The sequence below is a fragment of the Acromyrmex echinatior genome, chromosome 9 (assembly GCF_024713525.1).
Source record: "Acromyrmex echinatior isolate Ae372 chromosome 9, ASM2471352v2, whole genome shotgun sequence".
NCBI classification, from domain to species: domain Eukaryota; kingdom Metazoa; phylum Arthropoda; class Insecta; order Hymenoptera; family Formicidae; genus Acromyrmex; species Acromyrmex echinatior.
In genome coordinates, this window is record NC_141860.1 from 3,124,326 (window position 1) to 3,146,715 (window position 22,390).

Consider the following 22,390-nt stretch of genomic DNA (forward strand, 5'->3'; position numbering starts at 1 on the left):
ATGTAAATATAACTGTATGATATAAAAAAGGTTCAATCACAGAAAAATAAATACATTAAAATAACTTCGTTTGTATTCATTACTAAATATCATGAATTAAATATTAATTTCTATAATTACAAATTGCAAAAAATAAGGTATACAGAGATATAAATGAAAAAAAGAAACGAAGTTTGTTACAATTACTGAGAAAGATAATTCTAACTGTAACTTCATTATATAAATAATAAGTTACTGCAAATAAGATGAGATGTCCGGTCCTTTTCGAACTTGTACTCTTTTTTTTTAAGAACGTTTAGCCAGGTTTCAAACGTGTCTGGAATATATTCTTTTTGGTACATACTTCAAAAGAGAGCAAAGGAAGGGGAAGCTATTAAGTCCATCGCACATGAAATACATACAGGATGCGCTATGTATCCATTTAACGTTCTTAACGTTTGTATGCACCATTTTATCCTTGATTTTTTAATAAACAGAATATAAATGCCTTATTATACAAAAAATTTGGAATAAATTAGAACTACATATAAATAAATTTCATATTTAAATATCTACATCATTTATATGTATAAATAAATTTTATTTAAGCATATTCTCGATTTAATAATAATATAATATTTAATATAATACTAAATGAACAATAAATAATACACACAATAAATAAATAATAACAAATATAAATATTATTTCTCTTAATGTTAACGTTATGTATTTCGTATTATACATTTTTCTGAATTTTACATCAGTTTACATATAAAGTATATTAAAATTTATATTATCATAATGTACAATGCATTTTTATTCAATGTTTACAACAAATAGTGTAGTTGCTCATACTTTAAATATATTCGTCTATTGCGAATATTACAAATATGAAAACATATTTCTAGTTTTCCGTAATCCATTCATTATAAAAGTGATAATCATCTATAGAAGATGTAATTAGAGATGAGAGTCTAATTGCCTAAGAAAAAGTAATCAGATAAATATGATTATAAAATTATTTGTACAAAATTTGAGCCGATATGTTTAAAAGTAACAATAAATAAGCAACGAATCCTTTACTTTTATTAAATAATTTCGTATAAAATGAAATCTATATAATTCAACTATAGAATCGAATAATACACGGAGAGAATTTTCTTTTAAAATTTACCCTGAAAATATGATAGTTATGGTACAATACAATATTTTAAACATTTTTACCATGCACTTTAATAAAATTAATTAAACTTATTTTGTACTTTATTGTAGTTTTATTAATGAGAGAGATTTACATTAAAATTCTTCGAAATACAATCAGTCCCATGATTGTCATAATTTCAGAGTAAATTCTAAGAAAAAGTTCTCTCTGTGTACATATTAAGTTGGACATTGGACATATTATAATAATTATTAATATAATACAATGCAAACGAAATGATGCAATAACAGCAAAAATAAATGAAACGAATTAATCTACAATGCATTATGCATTATACATAATTATATATGCTAATAAATTAAGTTTTATTTAATGAATTACTTCCTTTTTCATTCAATCTTAATTAAATTATTAAATTGAAAAAAATTTTAAATTTATAATTTGAAAAATAAGTTTTATTAAAATTATTTTACCTTTCAAAATCGATTAGTCTATCAGCTTCGCGGAAACCAGTTTCCACGCCTCCGTGTACAGTAGAATAATAATGATCATGCGTGGCTTCTCCAGCGAAAAGAATTACCTAATCATTTCATCAATGTCAATAGAATGTCTTTTGCAACACAATTCAGTAGTAAACATAAATTAAAAATAAGTAATGAACTAAAAATAAAAAAATTTAGATATTATGATATGATGTTCCAAACAATAATTTGCATAATAATTAAAAATGATGTTTACTTTTATCATACTTATAATATTTTTATTTTGAGAATACATACAGGTTTATTTCCAGTCATAATCGGCTCTGCCAGATCTCTCGATGTTACATTCATTTGCTCGGAAAGCATGCTATGAAAACTGTATGAGCCTCGAAAATGTTCATTGGTATACCATTTAGACCTAAAAGTGTAAAAAAAAAAAAATAGTATCAGATCTAATTATTTTTCTCTCATTCCAGTAGCAAATTACCTTAATATTCTTGTCGGTTTTGTAACGTTATCATGACTTTCAAATGCCTCTTTCAACAATAAATATAATCCATCAAATACATCAGTATCCGATAAAGTTTCGATATATCTTGCGTTTTTTCCAGTTATCCAAGCACATAAGAGATTTGGCTGATAAGCAACAGTAACAAACATGAACACATCGCAGAGCCACTCGCTATTCTAAAATAAACATATTTGACAAGATTAAGTAACGGAAGGACCGTAAAGACAAAAAATCGTCAAAATTTATTTTTAATAACAAATTATTATTTGCTAGAATCTTTTTAGTTTAAATAAAACTTCGAATGTTTATTTACTTGACCATGAGTTTGCAAGAATTCTTTCTTATCTTTTTCCGACCAGATAAAATTAAAAGTGGTTTTGTCTTCCGGCCACCATCTGTGTGGAAATTCGAGAAAAATCTTGTTCGCTGTTCCAATATTTAATCCCTGATGGCAAAATAATGACGTTAAAAGTAATATTTTTTTCATAAAATTAAAAAAAATAAAAATTTTTTCATGCATGATTAATATAAATATACAGGATGTCTCATAAGTTTTTGTACCGCTTTTGTATAGATAGAGCGAACTAAACTGAATTAAAAAGTTCTGTAGCATTTTGCAATTTTCACAACGATTAACGAGATATTAATAAAAATCTGAATATTAGTTTTCAATAAATTTTGTCTCAAATACTATCAACAGAAAAACAGCGAGAGATAAAAATTGTTTATTTTCTTCATATAAAGTTCTGAGAATTTTTTCAAAATTTTTTAATACCGTATTTTCTCATGTTGGTAAAAATAAGAAAATGCAGTACTAAAAAGTTGATAAAAAATTCTAAAAAAATTCTTAGAGTTCTATGAGAAAAAAATAAATGATTTTTATCTCTTGCAGTTTTTCTATAAAATTGATAGTATTTGAGTAAAAAAATTATTCAAGACCAATATTCGGCAATTTTTAGTAATTAATAATCTTGTTAACTACTATTGCGAAAATTGCAAAATGATAGAGGACTTTTCGCTCTATCTTCACAAAAGCGGTTGGCAAAAACTTACGGGACGCCCTGTATATAAACATACATAAACACGTATAAATATTTATAAACATGTATAATTATATTTGAAATATGTCCATACATCTCTTTTTCTTTTATAAAATTACTTTTTAGTATAATAGAAATAATAATACTAATGTGAAAACATAAAAATAATTAAAAGGATTATTTTTTATATTGTTCGCTTTAGAAAAAGATAAATTTCGAAGAATATAAAAAAAATTGCTCATACACAATTATTCATAATTCTGTATATAATTATACATAAATAATTTTTTTACATTTCTTTAAACTTTTTCTAAAACAAGTAGTGCGAAAATTACCTTTTTAATTATTTTTAATGTTTTTACATTAGTATTATTATTTCTGTTACATCATATAGTAATTTTACAAAAGAAAGAAAGAAATATATATAAATGTATGGACATATTTCATGTATAAAATTATGTATATTATAAATATTCATACATGTTTATATATATTTATACATATTCATACATGACAAATTTGTTATCAGGATTAAACATGTAATGTATAACATTTTCCTATTACAATATTATACTGTTAAAAATACCTCTATCGCACGTTGTTTCTTCTGCGGTAAAGGTGGTACGAACATAGAAGAATGTTTCTCCTTCAGAACACCTAGTGATCCAGTAAATATAACATGCGATGCGAAATACTCGCATCCATCTCTGGTAGTCACTGTCACATTCTCGCCCGAGCTATAATTGATAGTTGCCACAACTTTTTCGAACTCTATTTTTTCCATTACTGGCAAACGTTCCTCTGAATTTGGAATCTTTTGCTGATAAAATGAATACATACATTTGATTAGAAAAAATAATAGATAAGGTATTAATTATATTACTTGATTAAGATGTATTAAAATATCCTATAAATAAATTAAATATTTATTTTGTAAAAACACAATCAATGTCTAAATGGTCTAACTAATTCTTAGATGCTTGTATGATTTTCTGAATTTATATACTACGTATATAGTCCTTTAGAATGACTTTTCGATCTTGAAACGCAATCAAAATGTTAAATTACTAGTCAATTTAACTCATATATATTACTGCGATAGTTTAGTAGAGTTTGCGTTTCAAGACCGAAAAATCATATTGGTGCGAATTTTAAAGAACTATATACGTAATATATACTTTCATGCAGAAACATACAAACTCTTAATATCCAATTAGACTAATTAGTTTAAGGCATTGATTTCTATAGATTGTGTTTCTCACAATCCTGTAAGATTTAAGATTATTTATTTTATACTTGATTAATTTAATTTTAAGTAACGATCACTATTTTTTAATAGAATACATTTTACATTTTATTGTTATGTAAAATGAAATGTTATTGAAAATACTTTTATACATCGCGTTTCTAGTATATCATTAAATAATTTAGATGATTTTTTACCAATAGTACATCAAAAATTGTTTTATAACCACGTCCTTTCCAATTTAACGTAAGGTCTCCTTCGCATTCCCAATAGTCTATAAAAAGTTTCACAGAAACGTCAAACCATGTGTCGCTGCAATCTGCAGAATTTTGCATCTTTTCTATCAAGGATAAATATTCAGCAACTCTAGTACGATTCATGAAAGGCTTTTCGTCAAAAGCTTTATAATATCTAGAACATTAATATAGTAATGATTCATATATTTATAGTACCCTAACATATTTTATCAAAATATTAATATTAATATTAATTTTGTATCAATACATAGTATTTCAACCATAGACTTCTATAACTAGACTGCTGACTCAATCCCAAGCAGAACAACAAGTCATTATGATGACTCCAAAATTTTCATTAAAAATCATTTTTCAATCATATCCGATTGATTTTAATATCATTTTGATGTTATCGTGGCTTGTTATTCTGCTTGGTGTATGACAGAAAAAGATGAACCTGATCCTTCCCAGCTGTCCTTATTTTAGTTTACATGTGCATCCTGTCTGACAGTATCGCGTAAATTTATGTAAAAATACAGTTATTACAGTCTATTTATATAAACTGTGATTTCAACTTAATTGACCTCAATCTCAACACGAAATCTATAACGAAATCTATAAGTAACGGTTGTGATTATTCACAAACATGGTTATCTCTAAGTGGCGATTGTGATTAATCACAATCATAACAAAATTTCTTTTGAAACTTTGCTTATGCATGTTCCATGTATTATATATGTATTATGTAAAAAGTAAAAGGGATTATATTTGTTGCCTTAAAAATGTTGTAATGATAATGTAACGGTGGTTAATATTAATACTCAACTCTGTAAATCTTTAACACATAAATACAGTTTATGATGAAATATTGCTTATATTCATTTACAATTAATACGAAAATATATAGAATGTACAATTATACAATTGCTTTTATTAATTTTGCCTTTGTTTCAGTTATCAAATGCACTATGATGATATACACCTGATAAAAATGTTTATAGTATATTTGCTGCTAAATATCTGATGTAGATATTTATTTGCTGATATAAAAGATGATTATATTGCTGCTTGATTATATTGAACAGTCAGCAAGAACTGTCAGCAAAAGTAATGTGAGCAAATGATGCTGTAGGCAATCGATTTATAAACAAACGAGATCCTTCTGTAATAAACAATTCGTAATTGATCCCGTTTTGCCTACAGCATCATTTGCTCACATTACTTTTGCTAACAGTTCGCTTGCGCACAAAAATTATTGCTTACAGCTCGATTGCCTACAAGTCTTTTGCGCACAAGTAAAAATTTTTGAAACGAAATCACATTAGTCTATATGTATTATTGCCTATTTGTATTAATACGACATGTATTAATGCGCGAAAGTGCATGTAAGCAATCGAGCTGCAAGCAATCGATTTATAACAATTTTCTTAAGATAATAGTTATGCACCCACCATGTGGGTGCGTTTGATGGGCATGCATTTGACGCATGTATGGCCGAACAGATATATATATATATATATATATATATATATATATATATATATACGCGTTTATTCGACGATCTTTTGAAATTAATATTTGGTAAACTGTTTCGAAAATTGCAAAATGGTAAAGGTAAAACTTTTTGATTTAATTTATATATAGTTATCTCTACCTATATATAAAATATTTTGCGGTCATCTAAGACATCCTGTATATAATACAGACATAAACGAAAATATATTTCTTAATGTTAAAAAAAACAAAAACTTACTTTCTTATAAAATAATCTCCTAAAGATCCTGTTTCGTTTTCTAATTCTTCCTTATCCATTTTATCCATAATATTAAAATAAAGCGTTAGAGCCTTGGTACTTTCCTCGTTGGGCATTATTTCACCATTAATGGTGACAACTTCATATTTACTGACATTGAGCAGAAAAGCGGATGAATTCAGTAGATTATGTTTAGAAGCAAGCTGAAACACTACATTTCCAGATTCTCCATGGACCCACTCTGCACCAAGATCTACCACATTTTCACCTGAAATATTAAAATACATTAAAGATTGTAAATATCTAGTTCAAAAAATATAAGATTGAAAACTATTATATTTCAATATCAAAAATAAAATGAAAAATTAAATTATTTTATTTGTCCAAGATTAATTTGGGATATTATTATTTACCAAAGTCTTTGCTATTTATTCTGCCACCGATCCTATCATTGGCCTCCAATATTACAAAATCGTTTACTCCTTTCTGTAACAACCTGGAGGCAGCAGCAATACCAGCTGCACCTGCTCCAACAATCACAATTTTTGTTTGCTTCGGTAAACTGCAAACTCTTGATGATTCCCCTGCATTCAACAATTGAAGGAATTTGTGTATTGCCAGAGATAAATATGAATAATGATTTTAAATTAGCTTGAATTGGCTGAAGTATTATAAATAAAACATTTAATTGATCAAATAATTGGCTAATGTTTTCATAGCGCCCTCTGCTTACAATAAAACATATTCCATATAATTATAGGATTTCGTTTTGCACTGTATGCAAGAGTTGGTTCAGGTGTGGAATGGATTTCGTTTTGTTATTACAAAATACGTAAGCGGCAAAAAGAATTCTCTCCTCACTAACTCATTTAACGTGTGTTATATTTACATACCATTCTGTTGCATTAAAAATAACACAATTTAAAAAATATGAGGCAATATATTAAAACTACAGTCCTCGGATTAACATTTTGAGACTGTACTTAAAAGCAAGAATCTACTATGAATACCTGTTTCGCGTCGTGAAATTGGAACTGAATCTTTCCTTGTTTAACACATTTTATATTTCTCTTTTTATAGAAAGAGAATTTAAAATACATTATAAAGTGTGTCAAATAAGAAAAGATTCAGTACAATTTCATGACTCAGGTCGATATTCATAGTTGATTCTTGCATTTAAGACTGTCTTAAATACAGTTTTAAGATGTAAGTCAATCCAAGAACTGTATTAGCATCTTAAAACATTATTTAAGACAACTTTAAAATAAGATAACGAATTATAAATATCGCTCCATGTTTCCCGTTTCACATTGGTAGCTCTTGTGATTCCAATTGATGACACGGAGTTATAATATAATATATAATAGTTTATTGCAAAAAGTCCGCAAGGGTTATCATACATAAAACGACGTAAGCTGCATAAGCATAGCTTAAAGTTGGATCATTCAGCATAAAGATATCATATTGATTTATATAAGATGTTAGTCCAGTGGTCTTATGCAATACTTATACATACAATATATAGCTTATATGTCATTTTATGTGTGATTATTATAATAAAGTATATATAAATAAGATTACGCGCATAATATAACTCATTATATAACAATTACATAACATTGGAATTATTTACATTATAGTCATATAACATTTCAATACGTTATATAACTATTCTGTATCTTCTCTGTATGCAAAAGTTATATAACGTTTATTACATTGTTACAGTTATTGTTTACATATAACTGTAATTTGCAGTGAGTGAAGGAAATTATAACTAACATGTACATTACATATAATCAACACGTTATATTACCTGTTATATTCCGTTTCATTACAGAAATATAACAGTTATACAACTGGGATACGTTGATGCGCGCCACTCAGCATACGAGAATGGATTGAAATGAATTGAAATGGATTCAGATTTTCAGAAATATTGATTCACGAATGTTAAAATGAATGCTTCTCAATCCTGAACGCATTTTTATTCATTTATAGAAATTACATGGAGCATATCTCTATGCCTTTCAATTTAAAAATAATATCAGCTTTTTCTGTGCAAAACACACAACACACACAATACATTGTGAATACTGTTCAAAATTTTGAATAGAAAATGCAGTTTTTCAATCGAATTACATTCAATTGAATCTAATTGAATCCGATTGAATTCAATTAAATCCAAAAAAAGTATTCGCTATTTAAAATACGCATTCGGATAGAAAGAAGTTTCAATCCATTTTAATCCATTCTCGTTTGCTGGGCGCTTATCTACACCAACGTATGTATTACACATGAAGTACAAGCTTATTTTTGCTCCTCATTGTACCTAAACAATATGCAGGTACAAGTACAGTGTTGATACGCTGTATATTATCATGTACACTTTTTATATATATTGCTATCATACAATTACTATACATCGTGGTAGTAGCAGTAGCAGTAACAGTAACAATATGGTAGCGGTATTTTGTGCGGGTACCGTAAAATATCGCACGCTTAGTTATGTGGATAGATTTTTTGTCATTGAAAATTTTCAACACAGCACAGATGTCCTAATCTTAAAAATGAAATGTTATTCAAAGTCATGATCTTGACCATATATTTCAAGATCAATGCTAATTAGAGATGAATTCCCTGATCAGGAATTTTATCTTTAATAACATCGTCAACCACTTATCAATAATGCGATATTTATTATAATGACGCAAAATACTATCAGGAGTTCCTAACAATAAGTAATATTTGGAAAAATAATCGTGAATTTTTCTTACCGGTGGATCGAACGAAGGTCACATCAAGTAGGATAAGAAAGATTGTAACCAGACCAAAACGAAAATCCATCGCTAAAAAAAAACGTATAAGAATCACACAAGAATATCGAGATTCTACGGCATTTGATGATAGAAATAAGCTGTTGTAACTATTGATTAACAACGGTGAAATCTGTGTATATCTTTTTCCTACTCTATCTCTCCCTCCTAATGCACATAGAATAGATACATAAAATAATAAATAGAAACAACAAAAAGAACAAGAGAAACAAAGAGAGAGAGCGTATGGGAGATTAAAATGGGGAATATAGTCTTATCTTCTCATAACGTACTGAGGTCATCAAAGATATAACCGACGTTGTAATCTTTGCAATAGATAATTCAATTGGATTTGATGAAACAAGCAATCATTAATTATACACTAAGAGTTAAATTATAAGATTCCAACAGAGCATTGTAGAATAAAATTGTCAAAATTGCACAGGTGCCTAAATCGCACTATCTCGCTTAAAAATTCAATTATTGCATTTATATGAAATACTTTTTTCCGAGTAATCAATTATAAAATTGATATTATTATACAAATTTGTTATTGTTATATGATTAGTATATTAAAAAAAATGTTTTTAATAATGTATCAATAAAAAATTTAATTTAATATTTAATGTTATTAATTGTCGATTATAAATTTAGAACATTAACCAAATTTGTTTCAAAAACATAGAATCTGCTCTTGCCCGATAATATTCTTGTACAAAATAAGAAAAAAGAAAGAAAAAAATGATGATATGTATCGATAATTCGTCAAGAATAAATGTAAAATGGCTACTGCATTTTATCTTCGTTCGTAAGCATTTGATTCAATTGAGAAATCTCTGATTCTGACATAATCGATTAAAGCAAACAAAATAATAAGTATACTTCACAAAAATTTACAAGATACAAAAGTCTTGATAGAAAAAAATAATTTAATTCAGTATCACTCATCAATAGACAACAATATAAAAATTAATAGAAAAAGTATAATAATAAAAACTCTAGATATTAAAATAAACTAATCCTGTAAACTCCAAGTTACGTGTAATATACACGTTAATTGTAATTTCCCACTCAATAATATAACTATAATATAATACACGTGTCATATTATAGTTATATTGTTGAATAGAAAATTACAGTTAATATGTACAATACATTTTGGTGTTTGCTGGGAACTAATAGATTAATGTTAATGAAATGACAGCACAATAATTTCAGTAAGAAGAAGATATCATGCCAATAGGACCTTATTATCCTTTTTTTGTAAAAAATAAGATTATCATATAACACATTTTACTGGACAATCTTCTATCAATTTTAAAAGATCCCGCACTAATTATATTCAAAGAAAATGGATGAAATGAGTTAATTTTCGAATATAATATAACTTACAATGTGATGAACAAGATATATCATAAACACAAGAATACTCAATAAGAGAACTCAATAATAGAAAATTACGATGACGCGTAGTTTCATGCGAATTGCGGTCGACTACTGCAATGATAGTTGATAGGAACCCAGCTCTGATCCCATACCTCGTTAAGAGGTTGGAGTATTACAAGGTTGATCAAAGAGTAACGTTAATGACAAAGAATGAGAATTCCAAACTAACAGTTCAAATATATTATATATTTTGTGCCCAAATTATCACAGAGTGAGATTTTTATTAGTATTCTCTTTACTTATTTTGTTATAAAAATTTATATATATATATTTATATATATATATATATATATAAAATAAAAATATATATAACAAAAAATAGTAGTATACACACAGGGTTATTAAAAAATGTGGGAGTTACGGAAAACTCTTTGAATAAACGTCAAAGAAGTAGAAATAAAAGAAGTAAAAATATTTCAATAATAAGGAAACCGAATATATGATCTACCTAAGTTTTACAATCTTTTCTATAATTTCGGATATTTAATTACGATATATTTAGTATTTATACATATTAATTATTCTTAATTTAGTGCAATTTGAATTCACAAATAACAAAAAGTTTTTATCAATTTATCATCATCTACATCTTGTGCTGAAAAAACGTTTTCGCATGATTTTATGTACGTATCCAGTTCTACAATTGCGCGTCAAAATTATTTTCAGTCTTTAAACGTATACTTATATTAAACAATTGTAACAGTTTCACAAATTAAAGTAAATTTTGTTATAATACTTTTTAATGTTTATACAATATTATAGTATCATTAAATAATGTTACTTTTAATAATCATGCAATATTATCAGGAGTGGACATATATAACCTTCCATTATAATATTTCGAGAATATTTAATATTATATATAATTTTAGTACAATATTTAAAAAAATGTTACATTTAATGTTTTAAAAATATGTCTAAAATATTATTTAATATCAAATAATATTATGCGGTTATAGGGACATTGTTATTTAAATAAATTGTAATAGTCATTTGTCTAATTTGACAGAGCGAAGATATTGCTTCACGATTTTTTTCATTTAACTTACAATTATGAAGATCTTATAAACTATTTATGTACCATGGTTTGATTAGGATTAGGTTATTTATTATATATTCACACATGGATATATAATAACTTAATCCTAACCATGTATCACTTCACCTCCCTTCTGCTTGGTGCATGACTTTCCACGCAAAGCGATTTTGATTGTTATACTTTTTATTATTTTCTTGTTATTAGCTCAATGGATGAGACAAGAAACTATGCTTGGTGGTTGTGTGATAGTGGAAATCGATGAAGCAAATGATGTACGAGAACACTACGAATATTATTTAGCAGAATTTATGTTTAAAAAACGATATGATTTTAATACAAAATACCGTAATTTTTTAAATTAATGGCTTCTTTATATCCATTAAATGATATATCGTCAAGTAATGAATAAAATATTATACATTCTTCATGTTGGAATGTGTATATTGTGTTGAAAAAGTGTCCTATTCATAAAAACGTTTTCATTGATAACTTTTTAATGAATAACAAGCGATGTAAAAGGTTGAAACCTTGACTTTCTTGGGAGTCAAGATCAAGGTCAAGGTCTCTCGGAGGTCATTTAGGGCTGAGTAAAAGGGAACATTTACCCAAATAAATTTGAAGCTCGCGATTATCGTTACATGAAATTAAAGTTTCTTATTCTACATATAATTCATACTTCCTCGCAATTTCTTAATTTACTTATACTTATATTCTAATCAAAACAAACTGTTCATCGCAAACTGTTCATCTCTATACAGTTAATTGTCTATAATTTTCGCAAAAGCAATAATTAAAACATATACAGTATGCTAAAATTGCAAAATTATTTTTATATAGTAAATGACTATGACACTACAAAATAATGAGCAGGGAAAAATTTACAATACAAATGCTAAATTTCTCAGTTTTTAATTGATTTGTCTCACTTATTTGAAAACTAATAACTAATTCTCTTAAGACTTATTTTAGCCAAATTAATTTAATGAAGAACTTTTTTATACTGTTCGTGAACATTTTTATTCTTGTGACCAGACAATATTTTCGATCCACGAAAGATAATGGGACACTCTAGTATAAACACCGGGTATGTCGATCATCCCGCAACCCTGACCAAAACTGGTAATACCAATCACTTGGAAGAGGCATTCGCTTTTAGGATGGACTATTTGTAGAGGGCCACCAGAATCTCCTTGACAAGTGTCCCTTGTCCAATTGCCCTTAGGATCGCCAGCACAAATCATACTTGGTGTGATACCGTATGGAATTGCTGTGGAATTATTATGCCGTACTGTACACGACAGATTGTCTACCAGATTCAGTTTAGCCTTTTGTAATCGATCGCTCACCTCTCCGCCTGAAGTACATAATTTAATATGAATCAGTACTCCTACTTTATAAAAATTTTTAACCTTTGTAATGATAAGGGCTTTGTATTTATTAAGAATCCCTTGCATGTAAGTTCTTAATAAATGTAGAACTTTTTAGACATGTAAATTTTCAAAAACATTTAGCTTTACGATTATTTCTTTCAATTTAAGGACTTTCATGATAAATTTGTGAGGAATTACCGAACTACTTACTGTATTCGGTGACACCCCAACCGCTTACCCAAGCCTGTATGGGTACGGTATCGAAAGGTTGATAAAGACACGCAGGTCGTACAGATGTGCTAAAAGTAACGGGGGTCATGAGCTGTAATAGAGCAATGTCCGCATACATCGCAGGTGGTTTGTAATCCGGATGAGTTATTATATCTTTAATGACACTCATGATGCCTTTCTGATCTGTCAAGCTGTGAAAACCTATTCTTGCATCAGTTACACCGCCGCTGCAAAGAAATACAATGCATAAGGTAGGAATCAGACTACGCATTAATAATTGAGATTAAAGATTAAAGATTAAAATTTGACCTATGAGGATAAAGAATTTTAGCTCCCATTGTTTTGATTGGTCAAATTTCAATCTTTCAATCTTCAATCTCAATCTTCAATGCATAGCTTGATTTCGGTTTTAGACTGGCTTTGTTAATTAAATAATTGCAAGATGTCAAATTAAGTAAATTATATTCTAAGTCTACAATTTCTAATATATTTAAACTACAAAATGCCTCGGTGGTCTAAAGCCTTAGGATGCTCGTACGGAATACAGAGAGATTTGGATTCGACTCCCGGCCGAGATAATATTTTTCGCAATAAATTTTTATTAACAGTTTTTCAACATATTATAACATGATATCTGATTGTAGCATCAAATTATTAAAATTGCTTATCAATTTAATTTGCAATTACTAGAGTAGTTTAATCGTGTTTATAGTCCGGAAAAATAATTCGGCGCGCAGTTCGAAAGACTACAATATGATATATATATATATATATATATATATATATATATATATATATATATATACAGTATATAGTATATATAGTAATTCAAGATTGAATTATTTAATAAAAGGTAGTATACAAGAAGGGCAAAAAGTCAATAACATATAAAAGAAATTTTAATTTAAATAAGCAAAATTACTTTAACAAAACAAAACAAAATTATTTAAGGATTTAAGCAATGAAAATCCAACTTCGACTAATATAAGCCTTTTAATTTCTAGTACTGATTGTTTCATATATGCCTAAAATAAAGATGTTTAATATTGCTTACAAAACCAAGTAGACTTTTAAAATTTCATAATTTCTCGAGATGTATAATATGCTGAAAAATACTACAGCATTAATCTGAAAAAGTATTGTCAAATTTTGAAATTTTATCTGATTTATCGTTACTTTCAATAAAATGATTATCAGAAAAATAAAAAAAGCTTTTTCATCAGAATTCTTTATATAGTTTAATGCAAAAAAATACTAAAATTTACTCTGTTCCATGAGTGCAATGCGCAGCGGAAATCACCCAGTTATGTGAAATTAACGTGCCACCGCACATTAAGACAAATTGATTGGCATTGCGTTTCCCCAGAGCGACCATGTGAGGGAACTCGTTGGCTTGCGCCTCGGTACCATTAATCACCAAAGGATTCATACTCCCGCAGGTATGAATTATCTTGCGCACGTCTGATGAAGCGGTCAGAGACGTTATAAAAGACGTACCCGCAATTTTGCCTACATATTCCTCGCACTCTGAAATTTATTTTATGGATGTTATTGTGATTTATGTTAATTACATAAAGATGTGTTGAAATATATATATATATATATATATATATATATATATATATATAATAAGGAAATAGAATCAATCAGTCGTTCAAGTGATGATTTATTTATAAACGTTTAAATACATATACTTTTAGATTTTTATTTCCTGTAAATTTTTTTTCTACCTATACAAATTCTTAAAATACATAATTTACTTACTAAGTTCTGATATTGATGTCACTGGCTTCATCTTAAGGGATATCAAATCCTCTAATGATAGTAGGCGTGAAACTGAAAGATAAATTTTTGGAAAAGTACAAGTACAAGATATTATAAAATTATTATCAGATTCTGGCGTATTACATATTAATACATGAGGTATTATTGTAAAATATGTTAATATACGATAATGTGATAGTGGTGTGTATAAAGATTTGTGTAACAAATGAATTAGAAGATTCCATGTCAACTTTATATATCGGTTTATTTTAATGTTCGAAAAGAGATTGTTACTTATTAGGATTATTAATTATTAGGAAAAATATTAAAATTTATTATTAGAAAATATTATGTTGGCAGTTTTGTGATATATAATTGTGATACAATTTAGCAAGAATGAATTTCTAGTTGCCGTTTGATAATTGCAAGAAAAAATTGTTTTGAATATTAAAACGATTTATGAACGATTGGTGGAAAGAACAATGGAGTTGCAATGCCTGAATTAACAATCGAATATTGTTTGAGTTCCTTTCCTTCTTCAAAAAAACCATCATTATCTAAAATACATGTAAAGCTTATATTTAGTTGATACAGCTAGATATTTTCATAAGTATATGTTATTTTATACGTATATATATGTATAATCTCGTTAACATTATCTTACCTAATATATAATATTATATAAAAAATTTTTCATGCATGAATATGTATAAATATGTATAAACATGCACAAATATTCATAAATATGTATAATCATATATGAAATACATGTCCATACATATTCATACATATCCCCCCTTTTTTTGTAAAATTACTTTTTAGTGAATAATAGAAATAATAATAGTAATGTGAACACATTAAAAATAATTAAAAGGATCATTATTTATACTACTTATTTTTAAAAAAATGAAGTTTGAAGAAAGGTAAAAAAATTACTTATGTATAATTATTGTATATATAAAAGTATGCATAATTGTGTATAGCAAATTTTTTTTATATTTTCCAAAACTTATTTTTTTTCTAAAACATACAATGCGAAAATTATTCCTTTAATTATTTTTGATATTTTCACATTATTATTTTTATTATACTAAAAAGTAATTTTACAAAAGAAGGAGAGATGTATGAACACGTTTGAACATATTTCATTTATGATTATACACATTTATGAATATTTATGAATATTTATACATATTTATGCATGAAAAATTTTATATGTTTGCAAAAGTTCATGGAATCACAGTCAGATATCATTAGAATTAATGTAAAATTTATATCACTATCGAAACAAATATTCATTCTTTGTATATATTTGTTATGTACGGATTTTGGATTTAATAATAAAGTCTGTAATACAATAAATAATCACTACAACGATCACGATAACACAATAATGGTATTTAGCAACGCAAAATGATTCACACAATAAAGTCTTAATGATTAATAACACTTGAAACAACAATCGTGAATTCTTCCTACCTGTGGACCAAACGGAAACCACATCAAGGATTATGAAGATTGCAACTAGGCTAAAACAAAGATTCATTATTAAAGAAAGACGCGTAAGAGATACACACGAATATTTAATGTCAAGGCAATCTAACGACAGAAACAAGCTGTAAGGATTAATAGTGTGGAATCTGTGATTCTCTCTTTCTCTCTCTCTCTCTCTCTCTCTCTCTCTCTCTCTTTCTCTCCTCCCCTTCCCTTCTCCCTCCCTCCTTTTGCCTTCGCTCCCTCCTTACCTCCCCCTCTCTATCACATATCTCTTTTCTAATTGTACAGAGAACAAAATAAAGTAGTAAGTAAACACTGTTCGTCTTCGATCAACGTTTGATTGGTCAATTCGGAATATCCGATGCAATTAGTCGAGGCGGATAAACCAGTTAGTGTATCTTATTCCACAAAAATTGATGAAATAAGAAGGTATACTGACAAAACAGAAAAAAGACAAACCAGTCTGGTATTACGAATCAATATGCAAATATATCTTGGTCACTCCCCTTATCATCTAAAGCATATAATTTAATTTAAATCGGTACTTCTACTTTATAAAAATCTTTCATACTCATAATAAAGAGCCTCTATTAAAAATTCTAGTGCAGACTCTTACTAAATGACGTCTTTTAAAATTCATTTTACTATTTCTTCAAATTCTACGATTGTGCAGTTTTCAAATTTTCGAACAAGAAATTATTAAATTACCTACCATTGAAACTGGTGAGTCCCCAGCCAGTAATCCAAGCCTTTCGAGGCACAGTGTCATATTGCTGATAAAGACAGGCAGGTTGTGTGAATGTGTTAAATGTGACAGAGTTCATGAGCTCTATTAGAACTATGTCTGCATATATTGCGGGTGGTTTATAATTGGGATGTACTATCGCATGTTTAATGGCAATAATGACGCCTTTCTGGTCCGTCAATCTAGTCGTGCCTATTTTTAAGGCATTTGCACGACTGCAAAAATACAATGTATAAGACTTTGTTGATCAACTCCTTAAATAATTGTAAAATTAATCTTATAAATTTTTTTAAGATCTGCAATTACATACGTCATATGCAATTAGGTTTGAAATATAAAAAATTAGTAACTCTTAAAATTCTATACTTTCTTATTCTAGATCCATAAAACACTATGGAATTAATCTCAAAAAGTATTTTCAAATTTCGTGATTTTTATCTAATCCATTATTGCATTCGATGGAATAACTAATAGTTAAGTTCTGCAACTTCTATTAGGCACATCCGAATCACGCGTTCTTACCAAAGTTATACCCATAATTTCTCTTGCATATTCCTCACACTCTGAAATTTATTTTGATTATTATGATTATATAAAGATCTGTAGAATATATGAAGAAAATTGAATCAATCACTATGCAAATATCTTAAATGCCTGATCTGTTATTAGGTGTTGGAATTAATTCGTAGCGTTTTACAAGTGATGGGAAGTACTTTCATTAATGTATTTTTTAATGCTCATGTGAAATAAATAACATTCTTTCATTAAAAACGCTACGAATTAATTCCAACACCTAATACATATATATATATATATATATATATATATATATAAACATTTATACATTTATAAACGTCTATATACTTAGATTTTTGCATTTCTATATCTATAAATTTTTTAATCCTATAAGTTTTTTAATATATAGTTACATTTTACTTACTACGTTCTGATATCGCTTTCATTGGGTTCTTAAAGGCTAATAAATCGTTCATTGATGATAAGCGTGAACTTAGAGGCCAAATGTTTGAAGGAACAGAAGTAGTGCGAGGTGTAGAATTATTATCTGATGCTGATATACTAAATGCTGAAATATTAAGTACAGGTATCAGATGTAAAATCATTATCTGGTGCTAATATATAATGGTGATATGTAAGATATTTGCGTAATAGACTGTGAACTAGAAGATTGTATACTAAATCTTGTATTGGATTTAATAGGATTTAAAAAGGAATTATTATTATTATTATTATTAAGTAAATTATACAAGTTACTATTACGAAAGATAACTGTATTGGATGCTTATGACGTAGAACTATTTAACAAAAATAAGTTTCCAATTTTGTTGCTATTTGAAGACTGTAGGAAAGGATTGTGTATAATATTGGGATTATTTATGACCGATTGTTGATGAATATTGTTTGAATTCCTCTTTTTTCTTAAAAAGCTATTATCTAAAATATATACAAAATCAAAAATTATATGTTTTTATAAACATATATATAATATACGTATATAATTATGTACGTATATGTTATTTTGCATTTATATTATCATACGTAATGTAATATATTATTATATGTAATGTAATATATCATATGTAATATACGTAATATAATCTATTTACTTTCTAATTATTAATAAAATTAATATATTAATTTAGAACATAAATTTTTAGAATTTAAGCTCAACAATAAAAATTTTTAATTAAAAACATTTTAAAATGAATGCAAATAATAGAATCAGAAAATTAAAAAATTTTCTTTATAACAATACAGATATGATTATCAAATAAATATCCATTCAGGAATACGGACTTTTTAGAGGATTTTATAATAACGTTCACAACTGTGCAAACATCAATCACTATACTAATAACGCAATAACAACACAAAATAATATACAGGATCGTTTTTAGCGATAAGTAAAACTTGAAACAATATATTATTAATAATAATTCAGAATTTTTCCTACCAGTGGATCGGGTGGAAATCATATCAGTGACTAGGAAGATTGCAATCAAATCGAAACGAAAATCCATCGTGCAAAAGGACGCGTAGATATCAAGTATCCGATGTTAAGACATTTGACGCCAGAGCTATGCGCTTCTCTTCCACTTCTCCCTCTCTATTTTATAAAGAATGAAAAATAAATAAAAAGTAGAAAGAGACGAAGATGAGAACAGAGTGTGTGTGGAAGATCAGGGTGGAGAGAGATTTTATATAGTATTCCGAGTCATCACTCAATCAAGTAAACAGACATCGTAATTTTTACAATAAATTTGATAAAACAAATAGTAATCATTAATATAAAAAGTTAAATTATAACATTATCTCAGGGTTTTGTGAGGCTATTAAAATTATAAGATATATGCGGTTTAGAGTACATTTAACATAAAGTAACTTTGCAAATATAAAATATAATTAAGTACATAATATATTTTGAATATGAATATTTCAGTATTTATCTATAAAATTGGCACGATTACATGAATTGATAATCATTAAATTAATGAATATCGTTAAAAATTTAATTTTAATACTTAATGTTATAATATTTTGATTAATTATTAATCGTGGTATAATCATAAATTTTAAACATTCAAAAAACTGAAATTGTTTTTTTCTAACTTTGGATCTTACCCTTGTCCTATCATTTTTGCAAAATAAAAAAAGAAAATACAGGAAGGATAAATATAAAAATTGAGAATCTTCGATTTTCTGACGCAATTAATCGAAACAAACTAATTAGTGTAAAAATTAACAAGATAAAAAGATATAAAAAAGGAAAGAAACAAATAGGTATTACTAATACACAGGGATATAAGTAATAATATACTTGCAATATTTACAAAAAAATGAATGTATCTACATACATATAAATAGTGTTGCGCGAAGAAATAAAAGTCGAAATAAAAAGAAACAGAATTTATTTAATAATAAATAAATTGAAGTTTAATCAACACTTAATGAATTAAATAATAATTATTATTACACAGATTATATTTAAACATATACATAAAATAAAACACAAAATTTAACATTGAATAATTTTGTGATAAACAAAAAATGTAATGCATAACACTTAAAAATTTTTATTTTGTATTGATATATTTACATATTCACATATATCAATATATTTACGTATTTATGTAATACTCATATGATGTTGTAAAAATACTTCGGCTTGATGGATTCCTGTCTCATAAGCTCCATGTGTTGTCGAGTAAAACTCGTCATGCGTAGCTTCACCGGCAAACAATATGACTGGTAGATTCTGTTATATTCGCAAAAATTCACAAGTTGGATAATACATTTTTTAAATTTATTTTTTCGAATCTTTACATTAAATCGAATCTTAATTAAATAATATAAAAATGCTTAAAAATATGACTATAAAATCTCCAATTTAAGATTTTTTTTTAATGTTAAATAAAATGTTACATAAACACGATATAATCTCACCTTTTTTCTCTTCATATCAATTTGCATTGTCGCCCAGACTGGTTCGGCCAATATCTTTGGGGAAACATCATCCTCCTCACAACTTTTCGTAATGTGACTGTAACCGCCTCTCACGTATCTATTCTCGTTCCATTTAGTTCGAACGCATCTTCTGACTGGCGGTATATCGCGATATCGTACATATCGCATCAACAGATTCATACAATCTTCCGCAATTGTTTCCTCCGGCAATTCTTCAACGATATACGCCCCTCGTCCGCCGACCCATACTATAAGAGTGGCCGCATGAATCGGCAGAACATCGAATCCTGTGACATACTTGGTCCATTCCGGCAAAGATGAGTGATCGGCATCCCTGCGCCAAAGCAATTGGAAACCATTCACACCTCTTTGCCACCAGGGTTCACCAAAGTCCAGAAAAATCTTATTAATCGTTCCAAAACCAAGATCCTCAATAGCAATGCTTAGACGATTTGGTAATAGCGGTTGGAACATGTTCTGATAGTTACTCTTCAAATAGCCAAGCGAACAAGTAACTATGACCGCATCAGCGAGAATTTCAGTGCCATTGAAAGTTTTCACGATAACTGGAGAATCATTTGGAGAGTCAATGAAGTTCCGCCAGTGAATGACTTCCACGGGAGTGGATAAACGTATTTTTCGCTTATCCAGATTGTCAACGATTAGATTTGTTAAAGAACTGTAGCCAGATTTGAAGAGCAAATGTTCCGGTCCGCCAACGTACTGTAGAAATTATTGTTTTTACAGTGCTTATTTTTGAAACTATGATTAAAATTGGATTTACCTTGAACTTTCCCCAAAGAACTGCTGACAAATCATCTAACGAGTGGCAGCAATTATCCACCAGGAGAAACCGCACATTCCAATCGAAGATTTCCTCCTTCATCTTTCTTTCCACCGGAGGATCATTTCGCTCATGTAAATAATCCTCAAACCTATTTCTTATGACAGAACCGATATTCTCCTTCTTTTTCAAAGGCTTTTGAGATTCGCAGATATCATCCAAGACGGTTCGTACGAGATCATCGACTTCACGAACCAAGCTGTCGTTCATTATCGTTCCGTCATCGCGTAAGAAAATTCCGTCGCCGTCCGTTCCTTGAATTGTCGATACTAAATCATTGTTGAGACAGTATTGAGCAAGCCTGCTCTTATCACCATGCAGGAATTGTGCTCCGCAATCTACCCAGCCGTTATCCCATGGAATAGAATGAATTCTTCCTCCAACTATGTCTTGAGCTATGGAATAGCATAAGATAATCCAAGGAATTATATTTTTATTTTTTATATATTCATAACTATTTTTTTATTTCTTATTATAAATTTTTCTATTATTATTTATTTATATCATTAGACTGTATGTTAAAGATCAGTCAAACTGATCAAATTAAATAAAAAATTAATTAACGTTAAATTCTTAAGAGATATCACATATATGCATGTACCCTCGAGAAGAAGATAATCCATAAATCCCGCATCTTCCAGAGTTTTTGCCGCCGCCAATCCTGCAATTCCCGCGCCTACTATCACAACTCTCGTCTTTTCCATTTTTCTCACACTCGTATCAATCTCTATCCGCAATGCTTCGTC

General features: G+C 28.0%; 4 protein-coding genes across 7 annotated transcripts; all 4 read right to left on the reverse strand.

Annotated features, from left to right (window-relative positions):
• Window positions 1-681: 681 nt before the first annotated feature.
• On the reverse strand, window positions 682-9,385 carry LOC105151210 (spermine oxidase). Of its 2 annotated transcripts, none has more exons than XM_011064774.2 (10): window positions 9,187-9,385; window positions 6,826-6,996; window positions 6,413-6,680; window positions 4,621-4,834; window positions 3,764-3,997; window positions 2,451-2,582; window positions 2,114-2,313; window positions 1,924-2,044; window positions 1,618-1,724; window positions 682-964 (listed from the first exon to the last, which is right to left on the reverse strand). In XM_011064774.2, exons 1-10 carry the CDS (start codon window positions 9,254-9,256, stop codon window positions 943-945), a joined length of 1,539 nt encoding a protein of 512 aa, XP_011063076.1. In that variant the 5' UTR covers window positions 9,257-9,385; the 3' UTR covers window positions 682-942. The 2 variants fall into 2 exon arrangements, with proteins under 2 accessions (XP_011063076.1, XP_011063075.2); XM_011064773.2 differs by lacking the exon at window positions 9,187-9,385 and adding an exon at window positions 7,306-7,333.
• A 2,116-nt stretch (window positions 9,386-11,501) lies between these two features.
• On the reverse strand, window positions 11,502-18,402 carry LOC105151233 (serine protease snk-like). 3 transcript variants are annotated; one of them, XM_087409310.1, is made up of 8 exons: window positions 18,258-18,393; window positions 17,840-17,880; window positions 17,285-17,532; window positions 16,555-16,604; window positions 15,076-15,147; window positions 14,577-14,838; window positions 13,291-13,538; window positions 11,502-13,064 (listed from the first exon to the last, which is right to left on the reverse strand). In XM_087409310.1, exons 5-8 carry the CDS (start codon window positions 15,104-15,106, stop codon window positions 12,727-12,729), a joined length of 879 nt encoding a protein of 292 aa, XP_087265436.1. In that variant the 5' UTR covers window positions 15,107-15,147; window positions 16,555-16,604; window positions 17,285-17,532; window positions 17,840-17,880; window positions 18,258-18,393; the 3' UTR covers window positions 11,502-12,726. The 3 variants fall into 3 exon arrangements, with proteins under 3 accessions (XP_087265436.1, XP_087265437.1, XP_087265435.1); XM_087409311.1 differs by lacking the exon at window positions 17,840-17,880 and having other exon boundaries at window positions 18,261-18,402; XM_087409309.1 differs by lacking the exons at window positions 17,285-17,532; window positions 17,840-17,880; window positions 18,258-18,393 and having other exon boundaries at window positions 16,555-16,742.
• A 1,984-nt stretch (window positions 18,403-20,386) lies between these two features.
• On the reverse strand, window positions 20,387-21,755 carry LOC147908506 (spermine oxidase-like). Its single transcript, XM_087409312.1, has 3 exons — window positions 21,585-21,755; window positions 20,780-21,134; window positions 20,387-20,591 (listed from the first exon to the last, which is right to left on the reverse strand). Exons 1-3 carry the CDS (start codon window positions 21,617-21,619, stop codon window positions 20,463-20,465), a joined length of 519 nt encoding a protein of 172 aa, XP_087265438.1. The 5' UTR covers window positions 21,620-21,755; the 3' UTR covers window positions 20,387-20,462.
• LOC147908507 (uncharacterized) lies at window positions 21,637-22,348 on the reverse strand. The gene is made up of 3 exons (XM_087409687.1): window positions 22,246-22,348; window positions 21,750-22,039; window positions 21,637-21,690 (listed from the first exon to the last, which is right to left on the reverse strand). Exons 1-3 carry the CDS (start codon window positions 22,346-22,348, stop codon window positions 21,637-21,639), a joined length of 447 nt encoding a protein of 148 aa, XP_087265813.1.
• Window positions 22,349-22,390: the final 42 nt, after the last annotated feature.

What these genes read in the sequence shown, in the direction of transcription:
- LOC105151233 (XM_087409309.1), bottom strand. Translation starts at nt 16,621, where the DNA reads ATGAATCTTTGTTTTAGCCTAGTTGCAATCTTCATAATCCTTGATGTG. An exon ending in CATTGCACTCATGGAACAGA is followed by an intron (nt 13,539 to 14,576) that starts GTAAATTTTAGT and finishes ATTTCTTTGCAG; the next exon opens with CGGCGGTGTAACTGATGCAA. An exon ending in TTGGGGTGTCACCGAATACA is followed by an intron (nt 13,065 to 13,290) that starts GTAAGTAGTTCG and finishes TATGTACTTCAG; the next exon opens with GCGGAGAGGTGAGCGATCGA.
- LOC147908506 (XM_087409312.1), bottom strand. Translation starts at nt 21,619, where the DNA reads ATGATTTGTCAGCAGTTCTTTGGGGAAAGTTCAAG. An exon ending in TTCTTTGGGGAAAGTTCAAG is followed by an intron (nt 21,135 to 21,584) that starts GTAAATCCAATT and finishes GCTTTGGCGCAG; the next exon opens with GGATGCCGATCACTCATCTT. An exon ending in TTGATATGAAGAGAAAAAAG is followed by an intron (nt 20,592 to 20,779) that starts GTGAGATTATAT and finishes CGAATATAACAG; the next exon opens with AATCTACCAGTCATATTGTT.
- LOC105151210 (XM_011064774.2), bottom strand. Translation starts at nt 9,256, where the DNA reads ATGGATTTTCGTTTTGGTCTGGTTACAATCTTTCTTATCCTACTTGAT. An exon ending in GACCTTCGTTCGATCCACCG is followed by an intron (nt 6,997 to 9,186) that starts GTAAGAAAAATT and finishes TGTTGAATGCAG; the next exon opens with GGGAATCATCAAGAGTTTGC. An exon ending in CAATTTTTGATGTACTATTG is followed by an intron (nt 3,998 to 4,620) that starts GTAAAAAATCAT and finishes TCATTTTATCAG; the next exon opens with CAAAAGATTCCAAATTCAGA.
- LOC147908507 (XM_087409687.1), bottom strand. Translation starts at nt 22,348, where the DNA reads ATGGAAAAGACGAGAGTTGTGATAGTAGGCGCGGGAATTGCAGGATTG. An exon ending in GGATTATCTTCTTCTCGAGG is followed by an intron (nt 22,040 to 22,245) that starts GTACATGCATAT and finishes GCTATTCCATAG; the next exon opens with CTCAAGACATAGTTGGAGGA. An exon ending in AGAAGGAGAATATCGGTTCT is followed by an intron (nt 21,691 to 21,749) that starts GTCATAAGAAAT and finishes TCCGGTGGAAAG; the next exon opens with AAAGATGAAGGAGGAAATCT.